The sequence below is a fragment of the Ailuropoda melanoleuca genome, chromosome 8 (genome assembly GCF_002007445.2).
Source record: "Ailuropoda melanoleuca isolate Jingjing chromosome 8, ASM200744v2, whole genome shotgun sequence".
NCBI classification, from domain to species: domain Eukaryota; kingdom Metazoa; phylum Chordata; class Mammalia; order Carnivora; family Ursidae; genus Ailuropoda; species Ailuropoda melanoleuca.
In genome coordinates this window covers 77,498,040-77,510,845 of record NC_048225.1, presented here as the reverse complement: position 1 = coordinate 77,510,845, position 12,806 = coordinate 77,498,040, and the positions used below count along the sequence as shown (strand labels likewise).

General features: G+C 37.1%; 1 protein-coding gene across 1 annotated transcript in view; it reads right to left on the bottom strand.

Moving 5' to 3' along the window:
• Positions 1 to 12,806, bottom strand: part of KLHL20 (kelch like family member 20) — a 59,902-nt gene that overhangs the window by 19,504 nt on the left and 27,592 nt on the right. Inside the window, exons 4-6 of the mRNA XM_002916949.4 lie at positions 8,876 to 9,034; positions 8,030 to 8,124; positions 5,377 to 5,492 (exon numbers count right to left, since the gene is read on the bottom strand). Coding sequence (XP_002916995.1) covers positions 5,377 to 5,492; positions 8,030 to 8,124; positions 8,876 to 9,034 — 370 coding nt within the window. The remainder of the gene's footprint in view (positions 1 to 5,376; positions 5,493 to 8,029; positions 8,125 to 8,875; positions 9,035 to 12,806) is intronic.

Here is a 12,806-nt window from a genome sequence, read left to right as displayed (position 1 = left end):
TCGCTTCTTTATTTCAAATCTCAATGTGCTGTATACATTTTATTTTTTATGGTTTCATTTAAATCAGAATATTCAAATAATACAAAATCACAGTAGGGTGGGGATGGGCTAATGGATGAAGGGTATTAAAGAGGGCACTTGTGATGAGCACTGGGTGTTGTATGTAAGTGACACAATCACTGAATTCTACTCTAGAAACCAATATTGCAGTTCATGTTAACTAATTAAAATAAAAAAATACTAAATCAGAGTAAGTTTGTGTATAATTCTTTTCTAGGATACATGCCAGAAGTTTCAAAATCAGAGAAAAACATCTTAAAATCCAAAATAAAATGTGGCTGCAAATGTGAGGGTTATAAACATTTAATACAAATCAAATAGCCTAACTGCCAAACCTTGGGTGCAATTTTACAACAGGAGCCATTAAAACCAACTTTTTTTGGATTATATGGCTCCAAATCATTATCACCCTATAAATTGTGTTCTTTGATACTAACAAAAAAATAGGCCTTTAGGAAAGAAAATTTAAATATTTCCTGTGTCCTGGGGAAACAAGAAAGGGAAAGCATAATTCCACTGTCTCATGGCAACTCTACCTGCATTATGATTTCTTTTTTTTTTTTTTTAAGATTTTTAAAATTTTTTTATTTATTTGACAGAGATAGAGACAGTCAGCGAGAGAGGGAACACAAGCAGGGGGAGTGAGAGAGGAAGAAGCAGGCTCCCAGCAGAGGAGCCTGATGTGGGGCTCGATCCCATAACGCCGGGATCACGCCCTGAGCCGAAGGCAGACGCTTAACCGCTGTGCCACCCAGGCACCCCATACCTGCATTATGATTTCTAACGCAACAAGTGATGATATAGCTGGGATAGAACTAGTTAAGTTATTATAAGCTAAGTAAGTTCTACTTAGCAAAATAAAGTGTATGCATGTCCTTTCCATGAGAACTCTCAATGTGAGTGAAGCAACGTACCTAAGGAAAAATATTGCTGAAAAACAAAAACATGTTGTTTTATATGGATGAGAGGTTGATTCTAGAAAGAATTACTTCAAAGACAGATTTGGTCAAAAAGTATTACCTTAAAGAAGGCAACTTTTAGAAAGTATCTGGAATAAGGATCATAGAACTGTGAAAATTTTAAAAAACCTAAACAAAACAGAAACACAAAATGATAAACATCAAGAAGTCTAATGGAAAACAAGAGGACAGGCCAGAAGATAACAACAGAAGTAAAACACTCCTGAGGAAAAAATTACTAAGATTATAGATTTTATCTTAGGTTTCCAGAGTTTATTTCCACAGAGTGATAAAGAAAGAAAGGCTCAATTTTCCAAAGTTAAGTGAGAATCGGTAATTTGGCATTCTAAAGATAATGAAAAACAAAATCACAATAAAAACCAAAAAAAAAAAAATTGAAGATTAAGCTTTACTAAAGTAGAGATAGATAGGTCAAGATTTAAAATGATGTCACAGTGAACAGTATCACTCAAGAATGATATTCAGATCTGGAAAACATAAAAAGAGAAAGCTGGGAAAACCAATACCAGTTGTAAAGGAAAAGACCTAATGGCTTTTCTCTACAATGAAAATGGAAAACTTCATAGTATAAAAAAATGATGGCAGATAATTTAACTTTTCTTCTTTATATTTTTCTGTTAATCAAACTTCTTTATTTGAGAGAGAGAGCGCATGAGTGTGCATGTGCATGGGGATGTGTGGGGGAGGGGCAGAGGGAAAGGAGGAAAGAGAGGGGGAGAGAGAATCCCAAGCAGGCTCTGCACCCCCAGTGAAGCTCCACACCAGGTTCAATCTCATGACGGTGAGATCACGACCTAAGCTGAAATCAAGAGTCAGGTGCCCAACTGCCTGAGCCACCCAGGTGCCTTGTTAATCAAAATTTCTATACTGCATATATATTACCAGAAAGATAAAGGTGTTATTTACTTATTTTAAAAGATTTTATCCATTCATTTGAGAGAGAGAGAGAGGGCACTAGTGGGGGGAGGAGCAGAGGAAGAGGGAGAGGGACAGCAGGCTTCCGGCTGAGTGTGGAGCCTGATGTGGCTCCCAATCCCAGGACCCTGAGATCATGACCTGAGCTGAAGTCAGATGCTTAACCAACTAAGCCAATCAGGTGCCCCAAAGGTGTTATTTAAAAGTAGGTTATCTTTCATATGCAAAGTGACAGTAGTAATCCATTAATGCTACCGGGATGTGCTTTCCAACTTTCTTTTTTCCATCAATCATGGTGGGTTGATGCTCATTTTTCACTAGTATTCCTCAGGATCAACAGCAAGTAATTAATCTTTATTGAGTGCCTATTCTGATAAGGTTGCTACACAATCTGGAAACTACAAAGATAAATTAGAAATGGTCCTTGCCTTCAAGTAGTTAACAATATTGTCAAGGAATCAGATACTCAATCAGCAATGTGAAATTATGTGATTACTAGCAGGAATTTGAGATCATAAAATTGATCCAATTTAGTTGGCTTCTAAAGAAGACAAAGTATGGTTTCATTAATACCATGATCTTTTTTTTTTTTTTTTAAAGATTTTATTTTTAAGTAATCTCTACACTCAACATGGGGCTTAAAACCACAACCCTGAGACCACGAGTCACATACTCCACCAATTGAGCCTGCCAGGTGCCTCAAAAGATGTTCTTTTTTTTCTCTATACCCAGTGTGGGGCTTGACCTCATGACCCCAAGATCAAGAGTCACATGCTTTACTGACTGAGCAAGCTAGGCACCCAATACCGTACTGTCATCCCTATGCCAGGCATTAAAACTAATAGTTGGCCAAATAAAACAGTTAATATATCTTCATAATAATGGTTATAACTCCACAAAGATGGCCCTACTACTACATTCCTAAAACCAATACATCACAAACCCACAGGTACCAAATAATTAGATCTTGCAGGCTTCTAATTTTAAAAACAGACAATTGACTTTCAAAATTGAAAAGGGGGGGGCCTGACTGGCTCAGTTGGGTAGAGTATGCAACTCTTGATCTCAGGCTTGTGAGTTCAAATCCTATGCTGGGCATGGAGCCTACTTAAAATTTTTTTAAAAATAAAATAATATATCAAAATCAGGAAAGAGAAACTCTAAGACTGATATGTGGGGCAAGGATGCAGATGTAGGTGTGAGCATACAAGCATCTGTGTAAGCCCACAGAAACAGGGGAACATGTACCTGTGCATGCATACATAGGAATGAAAGTCATAGGAATAAATAAGAGTGATAATACAAATGATAAATCTATTAATAACAACAGAGACATTTGGACACTGGGAGTATGGGAGAATTCAGTGCATAGTGAATTAAGTAAGTTTGAAATTTAAGAAAAGAATGAAGAAATTCCTTCAAAAGAGAAAAGAAAAAGCCTGATGAAGATTAAGGTGAAAAAGAAAACTTGGCATCAATTTTCTTCTTAAAGAAATACTACTCTCTCTCTCAAATATATAAATAAATAAATAAATCTTAAAAAAAAAGGGGGGGGTGGCACCTGGGTGGCTCAGTTGGTTTAGGTGCCCATCTTGTGATTTCAGCTGAGTTCATGATCTCATGGGTCATGGGAATAAGCCCCAGGTCAGGCTCCGGGTTCAGTGGGGAGTCTTCTTGGGATTCTCTATCCCTCTCCTTCTGTCCCTTCCCATGCTCTCACATGTGCTCTTTCTTTCCCTCTCAAATAAATAAAAAAAAGAAATACTACAATATGTACATGAAGAAATTTAGATGAAAAAATTTAAAAAGAGATAAAACAGAAATTATCAAATTTTTATTCTTTTTAAAAAAGATTATTGATTTATTTTTTTGAAAGAGAGAGTGAGTGAGCAGAGGGAGGGGCAGACAGAGAGGAAAAGAGGGGAGAGAGAATCTCAAGCAGACTACGTGTTGAGTGTGGGCCTGACACGGGGCTCAATCTCAAGACCCTGAGAGCATGACCTGAGCTGAAATCAAGGGTGGGACGCTCAACCAGCTGAGCCACCAAGGTGCCCCTTCTTCTAAAAATATAGGGGAAAATATATTTCCACATGCCAAGAGAAAATTAAATTAGAAAGAAAAAGGATAGTAGTGGTTAGGCTGATGGAAAAGTATACTATGCCTCAGAGACTGCAAGAAATTCCCTGATGAAAAGAGCAGAACAATTCATGTATTAAAATGGGACAAAAGAATCCAAGCATGCCTACATCTAAGAAGCCATGGAATTAGTGAAAGTTGGTAGCTTAAATACAAATACTACAATAAGTCCTGGTTAGCTCCGCAAATCAGAATTAGAAAAAAAATCCAAAGAACTTGCTACAGACTGAATGTTTGTATGCCCCACCAAATTTGTATGTTGAAATCTAGTCCCCAGTGTGATGGTGTTAGGAGGTGGGGCCTTTTCAAGGTGCTTAGGTCATGAGGGCAGAGCTTTCATGAATGGAATTAGTGCTTTTTTTTTTTTTTAAAGATTTTATTTATTTATTTGACAGAGATAGAGACAGCCAGCGAGAGAGGGAACACAAGCAGGGGGAGTGGGAGAGGAAGAAGTAGGCTCCCAGCAGAGGAGCCTGATGTGGGGCTCGATCCCACAACACCGGGATCATGCCCTGAGCCGAAGGCAGACGCTTAACCGCTGTGCCACCCAGGCACCCCGAATTAGTGCTCTTATAAAGGAGACCTTGCCCCTACCACCGAGTAAGGACACAGCAAAAAAATGAGAAGACAAACCCCCTTGAAGAAGCAGGTGGGCCCTCATGAGACACAGAATCTGCTGGTGACTTATCTTGGACTTCCCAGCCTTCAGAACTGTGAGAAATAAATTTATGTTTATAACCACCCAGTCTCTGGTTTTCTGTTAGAGTAGCCCAAATGGACTAAGAACTAGTAAGAAGTAGTTTGACTAAACAGTGAGAAAGTTGTTCAGGCGAGCAAAGCAGCTAAATTTACATGGATGGAAGGGAAACATCTGATGCTGAAAATTCTCAGAGATTTAGGAGTAGAGGGTAGGAGCAAAATGATATAGCAGGTTGTCTTGGGCTCAGTCTAGCTCAGTAGAGCTAGGAAAGCATGTAACTGTTTAATGTAATGTTTTTTGAAAGTTCTAGGTAATTATAAGGTGCCTTGCACACTGGTATATAAATGAATGCATACGACTCATGTTAACAAAACATCCATTGCATGACAGTTTTAGACTTATATAAAAATAGAGCACTCTCGGAGAATACCAGTGTCGGATCATGAGTTAACAATCAAGCTACACGGTAACTTATTTTGTGTTTCTTATGACAGTGGATATCACAGTTGTCCAAAGGACAGCTCAAATGACAGTTCAACATGTGGGAAAATGTTCAGTTTAGTCATAGTATATTAAGACCCAAACCTGCAAAGAGTACTTCACCACATCGAATAGGTTTCCGTGGTCTTGTCCTTGGTCCCTGCATTAGTGGTCGTTCTTGAGGCAAAAGGAGATAGTTTTTAGCTTCATCTACCAAGTCTCTGTGAAGAAAATTTTGCCTTTATTCCAAATGTTTCTAAATAACATTGTTAGTCAAATCCCAATATGGTTTTGGAATATGTAAGGAGGCAAAGGGGAACAAGCATAAATCAAACCAAATCATGAATGCCAGCCAATATTTAAAAAGTTATAAACATGAGAGAAATGATGCCAGTCACACTATGAGTTGTAAATTGATTGGTATTTCTATCATGACTTCCTATCTCAATATAAAATTTAGCCTAAAACTTAATATGCTTGGGGCCAACAATAACTTATGGAGAACTAAAACAACTCAATTACCAGTCTGCATAGTTACTGCTTTCTAATGAATTTTACTAGATTCTGCAGGATACTGGCAAAGCAGTACATCAGCCCTGGCACTAGATATTTGTTAGATTAATTAAACAATAAAACTATTGCAAAAATTGGATTGCTAAAAAGAAACACTATACTGTCATTTAATATTAAGTTGCTATCTGGTGCTGTTATGAAATGGTTTACTCTCAACAAGTCTACTGAGGATGAACAAATTTTTTTTTCCTGTCTGTTAAGGTACTTTCTGAGAAGATTCTAGTAATTATACTTGTTGAATACAATACCCTCATACAAACTATTCATGTATGTACTTCTCTCACTTGAGTCCTCTGAGTTATTCAGTGCCTGGTCAGTGCAAATTCAATCTGTAACTGTTCTTTCTCAACTTTGGAAGTGTTCCCTAAAATACATTTTCATTTCTCTAGCTTTTTATGTTACAAAGAGTAATTTATTCCTGCAGGACGAGTCCCAAGCATGACCCAATAATGCACTTCCAATATATGGCTTTGATAAGACCCTTCTGAGTGTATTTATCCTAACCCCCCCCCCAAAACCAACAACCCTCCAACCCCCCAAATCCTAAGCTGATGACCAAGAGCTTTTTCAAGCTTCCTCAGCCTTAAAAACAGAGACTGTGATCTCCTAATAGCCAGTTTTTAATTAAGTGTTCCGAGGTTCCTAGAAAGAGGACTACAGAGCTAACACTTAGCAAGCCAACCCAAAATTAATAGTAACAACAAGAACACTTACAGCTATGTGTCCGTCCCTGTTTTAAGGGCTTAATATATTAACTTGCCAATCCCCACCACAGCCCTATGCAATAGGAACTATTATTATCCCTACTTTACAGATGAAGAAACTATAGCAGAAAAAGGTTAAAGTAACTTGCCTAAGGTCCCATAGCTAGTAAATGGTAATATCAGGTCAGGATATCAGGAAGGGGCTTCTTTTAAAATGACTTTGGAAGTACCTTTACTTTGTGCATCAGAATAATACAACCCGATTTATGTTTTATGGGGGAGGGGCACCTTTGCATTGTTTCTTCAGATTTCAGAATCCATAATTCACATGGTTTTCCTTCTGCTATTGTGAATATTTGAGGAAATTAATTGCCATTTGTCTGTTTTTTAAATTTAAGAGACAGATATCTAAAACCTCCCCTGACATCTCTTGTAAGGGACAGGCTTCAGATTATAGAAGAAATGGAAATGAATCTACATGTTCTAACTCTGTTCTAGGGATTCTTTAATACTAGAACAAGTTTCTTTAGTCACGAAGGGAGACCCAAAGGTCAGTATAGTTTAAGGAGTTCTGAGCATTGACTTGCTCTTTCATTTTTATATATAGAATATTTGGGGGGGGGAATGGTTAAAAACACCATATGGTTTGATTGGAATCTAAGTCTTAAAAATCTATCAAACTGGGAAAAGTAATTTTTAAATTGTGTCTATATTATAGAGATAGCCCAATAAAATAGGTATCTTGTTTGTATTACAAAAGTGTTTAGAGTCTCAATCAAAAAACACTATGAAACTGCTCCACCAAATTCTAGTGGAAACCTTTCCACAGCTGCTTAAGGAGTAGTCCTTTGACTCTGTTCACGTCCTCAGAAAGCAAGGCTGGTCCTATTCCCTAGGCAGGCATATATGATAGAATGAAAAAGTGCTCCTGACACTTTTTGACAGAGTCAACATTATTTAGCTCAAGAAAAACATATATTAGCAGAGAATTGCCTCTTCAAATTCAAGCTTGCATTAAAATCTTAGAAATCTACCTCTTTCTTTTTTAAATATTTTATTTATTCAAGAGAGAGATAGCAAGGGATAGAGCACGAGCAGGGGAAAGAGGGAGAAGCAGGCTCTCCACTGAGCAGGGAGCCCGACGTGGGGCTCGATCCTAGGACCCTGGGATCATGACCTGAACTGAAGGCAGATGCTTAACCAACTGAGCCACCCAGGTGCCCCAAGAAATCTATCTCTTTATTGCCATTTCTACACCAATTAGCACCACACATAAAAACTAATGGAATGTAATACTGGAAGCTCAGTCCTCTTTTCTTCCATCTCCTCCTCTTGACCCTAACCCAGAAGAAAAATCCGTTCAATATTGCCCTGGTGTCAGCACTAGAAATACAAATTTTTAGGAAACAAGACAAATAAGGAAATTAGGAGAAAATAGGAATGTTTAGTTGTTGATTTTTCCCACCCTGGGCCACTCATACCTGCATTCTTCATCACTTTTGATGAGGGGATCAGAGCCTACGGTGCCCACCAGGAACTTGGGACTAAGCAAAGGCAGACGAACATGTTGCAGCACCTAAGAGGTAATAAATATTGTTAAAGGCACAAGCTCCCACTTGCAAGATATTTAAGAGAATACATAACCTATGCTCCCATATTGAGTTTCCAATTGCTTTGGGATCTCATTGAATTAATTTGATTTAATTAATAAATAATAAAGAGGAAAGGAAGGCATAAATACTAAGCCCAAATTTATTCCACCATTTCAGTAATCTGAATAATCAGAAAATTGAAAACATACTAATATCACTTTAGAATTCTACTTTGAGCTTTCAGCAATATGTTATAAGCTCTTCTATAAGTAGCTTATATAACTGGACTGTAACAATCTAGAATAATATCCTATTAAATTGCTGAAAATTATAGTCATAATAACAAGAACATTAAACATTTCATTTAGTGACCACTTATGGCTCATCCCTGTACTCTTCAAAATGTGATAGGATTTCCAAGCCACACTGGGAAGGGAAGCAAGATAACTGCCATCCTTGCTTTCTTTTGTTCATTTAGTACCATTTAGATTCTGACTTGTGCTATAACCCTAACCTAGAGTTGATGCAAAATAAAGAGGAAGACAAGGAGTAAAAGTTCATAATGATAAACACAATGCTTCTAAACACTATCTCCTTGATTTATTGGGAGACAGATAATCTCTCTTACAGTCTAATATAAGGGACAGTGACAACTGTTTCTTTTTTCAAGTCAAATATATACTACTTCATCCAGTACAAAAAAGATATTTACTTGGAGAAACATTTCCACCATACCTGGGGTAACTGAGGACGTCTTTCTTGAATACTGTATTTGACCCAGGCCATCACTGCATTGAACACCTGTTCTTCACTGCGAACATTTAGTTCATCACTAGATATTATATCAATGAGCTGATTGGCTGGAAGCAACATGAACTCTTCACTTTCCATCACCTATTCAAAGTTAGGTAAGAATAAAGAAAAAACCCTGTGACCAAATTTAATGTACTGTTTCAATACTGTTCTTCAGGGTTATGGGGAAAGCTCTATTTCATAATGGAGCTGAAGTTCAAAATAGTACCAGAGAAGAAAAATTTTTAAAAGGGAACAAAGACAGGCAGAGCATGGAGGACTTTAAGGACAATGAAACTATCCTTTATATTACTACAATGATGTACACATTTGTCAAAACCCATAGAATGTATAACACCAACAGTGAACTCTACCTTAAATTATGGACTTTGGGTGATGATAACATGTCAATGCAGGTTCTTCAATAGTAGCAAACGTACCTCTCTGGTGTAGGACATTGATAACAGGGATAACAGTGTGTGTGTAAATGGGGTACGTGGGAACTCCAAACTTTCTGCTCCATTTTGCTCTGAACTTAAAACTGCTTTAAAAAATAAAGTTTAGGGGTACCTGCATGGTACAGTTGGTTGAGCTTTTGACTCTTGGTTTTGGCTCAGGTCATGATCTCAGGGTTGTGAGACAGAGACCTGTGCTGGGTTCTTGCTCAGCGCAGAGTCTGCCTAAGTTTCTCTCTCTCTCTCTCTCCCTCTGCCCCTCCCCTCCGTGCATTTTCTCTCTCTAAAATATATAAAATCTTTAAAAAAAAATAAAGTTTATTAAAAAAAAGGGGTGGGGGAACAAAGGACAGTACCAAAGACATAATTAAAATTTAGGAAAAAGAATAATTTGTGATTCAAGCGATTTAAGAAAAAGGAAAGCTGTTTTTCTAAAATGAAGTATCAAAATATAAGTTTACATTCAAAATAAACTAAACTAACTATACCGAATTATAACTCCAGAAACATCAGGCATACAAAAAATCAGAGGAAGCTTTCAGAGGAAGAGCAGTTGCTGAAAGAGCAACTTTTGGGCAGAAACACTATGGGGCCAATTTAAAAAAAGAATGAGGGTATCAGCAATTCTACAGGCAAGAATGAATGTACTGAGGAGAGTGTTAGACCCATGAAAACCTCTGAGAATCAAACCACTCAGAACAAACCATGGAGATGAAATGGCAACAAGGGTACTACCTAGTCCAGCCACAAATCCCAAGATCTTGTAAATCTTGTCATCGGTATGTAGAGTTAAAAGGGGCAAGGTGCAATGTGGAAGAGGAAAGCAGGACTGCTACACTCCAAATGGTTTGTTCTCTTGTTCAGAAGACTGTGCTACATGTGATGTCTATTATCTATTAGTGCAGGAAGAGCTCTAATTCCTACTGTGTGACCTCTAACGCAGATGATGTACTCTCTTGAGAGGGCTTTTTTATGATCAAAAAGTCAGAATATTTAGCAGGATTCGAGATAAGTCATAGCAATTTGAATATTTGATTAAGAATGTTTTTTCCTCAAGTATATTAGAAAAAAATGTAAATACCCAAACCATGAGGGCCATAAAGTCAGCTGTACTGAACAGTAGAAAATACTAATGAGCTCTACAATTTTTATGGCACAAATTTTTTTTTTAAAGATTTTATTTATTTATTTGACAGACATAGAGACAGCCAGCGAAAGAGGGAACACAAGCAGGGGGAGTGGGAGAGGAAGAAGCAGGCTCCCAGACGCTTAACGACTGAGTCACCCAGGTGCCCCTATGGCACAAATTTTCAAATCACCTGAGTGAGAAACCTTCTGGAGGTCAGGAAATTAAATAGGTTACCTCCAAATTTTAGCTGAGGTTGCTTACCTAGATAGCTTAGCAATTAGCATGATTGCATGGTACTTTCTGTGGCAGGCTTGTCAGATTTAGTAAATCAAACAAAGGGCATACTTACACTAAAAAATTACTTGCTGTTCAACTTAAATTTATATTTAGCTGGGCACTCTGTATTTTATATGGCAACCCCATATTGGGGCTATAAACCAAGAGCAAAATTCAAATCAGGTGTGCTGGCCTTCACAGCGTGCAAGACTGTAGCCAACTTTGTATCTTACTTTCCTCTTAGTTTTTTCACTCTGATCTCTTAACTTAAACACACAGGTGGTATCATATAACTCTGTGAAGTGCCTTAACATTCTTTTGGATCTTGTTAAAGTACAAATTCTTTTTCCCAACTTAGTGATTATAAACCAATGATCACCAAATTTAAAGTTTATGAATAAACCACTATTATATTCACTAGTCACTTACTGGAAATATTAAATGGCAAGAAAAGATGAAAATCCATGTGAGCAAATATTTGTTTGGCACCAAAAGCAAAGAGTAAAAATAATACTTTTGATAAACAAAGTCTAGTTAAATTGTCACTTCTCCTTTTTCCACCAAGAAGAAAAAGATATTAATGCTCACCAATAGAGCAAATCTTGCACTGAAATCTATCCTTGACCAAACAACCAGGTTAAGAATAATTCCTTTTTTTTTTTTTTAAAGATTTTATTTATTTATTTGAGAGAGAGACAGAGAAAGAGACAGAGAGTGTGCACGGATGAGCAGCAGGGAGGGGCAGAGGGAGAAGCAGACTTCCCGCTAAGCAAGGACCCTAAAATCATGACCAGAGCTGAAGGCCACTACTTAACCAACTGAGCCACCAAGGTGCTCCAAGAAAATAGTTCTTTAAAGTATCTGTTTTAAGTAAAAGTTTACAGGAGATCTGAATTTTAAGTCCCACACTATTATGGTAATGAGCTTACTTTTAGTTTCTTCAGATGAATGTAGATGCAATTTGAAGAATGAATAAAGCTCAAAAGAACAAGAGTCAATAAGCAAAGTCATCTAGAGTTATTCTAACAGAAGTGAATGGTGAACTTAATGTTGAAAGAATTTTTAAATTCATGTTTATGGACAAAAATAACACTGTATGAATTAAGCTAGGTCTAATGAAATAGAAGGAAATTAAATATAGATTTAAGTTAGAGAATAACTTAAATGAGTCACATGTGTTAAGCCCCAAATAGTGACATTTTTTTGTACCTGCACAGAACGAGTGAACAAACCAGTGCCTCTTAATCCGTGAACAAGGAGATTCCATTATGGTATATATCAGGCTACTTGAGAGGCAGGATTAGAACTGGAAGGGATTCTAAAACTTTCTCTACTGTTAAGGATATTCTTCAGCTATTGCTACTACCTTAGATCTAAAACACAAGCTATGGTTAAAGCAGGAAATTTTTAAAAATCAACCTTATTTATTTATTTTAAATGTACACATCAATCAGTTTTGATCAGTGTACTCATGTAACCATGATCACAATCAAGATATAAAATATTACCAGGGCGCCTGGGTGGCACAGTGGTTAAACGTCTGCCTTCGGCTCAGGGCGTGATCCCGGCGTTATAGGATCGAGCCCCACATCAGGCTCTTCCACTATGAGCCTGCTTCTTCCTCTCCCACTCCCCCTGCTTGTGTTCCCTCTCTCGCTGGCTGTCTCTATCTCTGTCGAATAAATAAATAAAATAAAATAAATCTTTAAAAAAAAGATATAAAATATTACCATCATCCCAAAAGTGGGGAATCCTTAATATGGGGTTCAATGACTCTGGCAAAATGATTTTGGAAATTCTTAGTGCTGGGAAATCTTTAGTTTTAGAGAGTGGATTTTGACATTTGAAAACAGTGGGATGAAATTAAAAGTCAAATCTGTTTTTAAAAAAAGTGTATGAAGAAGTTAGATTATTTTAAATGAGAAATTAACTCTTAACTTTAGTGGGCTCCATTTAGTTATGGTGTATTCCATTTTTTATATTTAAATGTAATCAATTTACTAATATTTTGTTA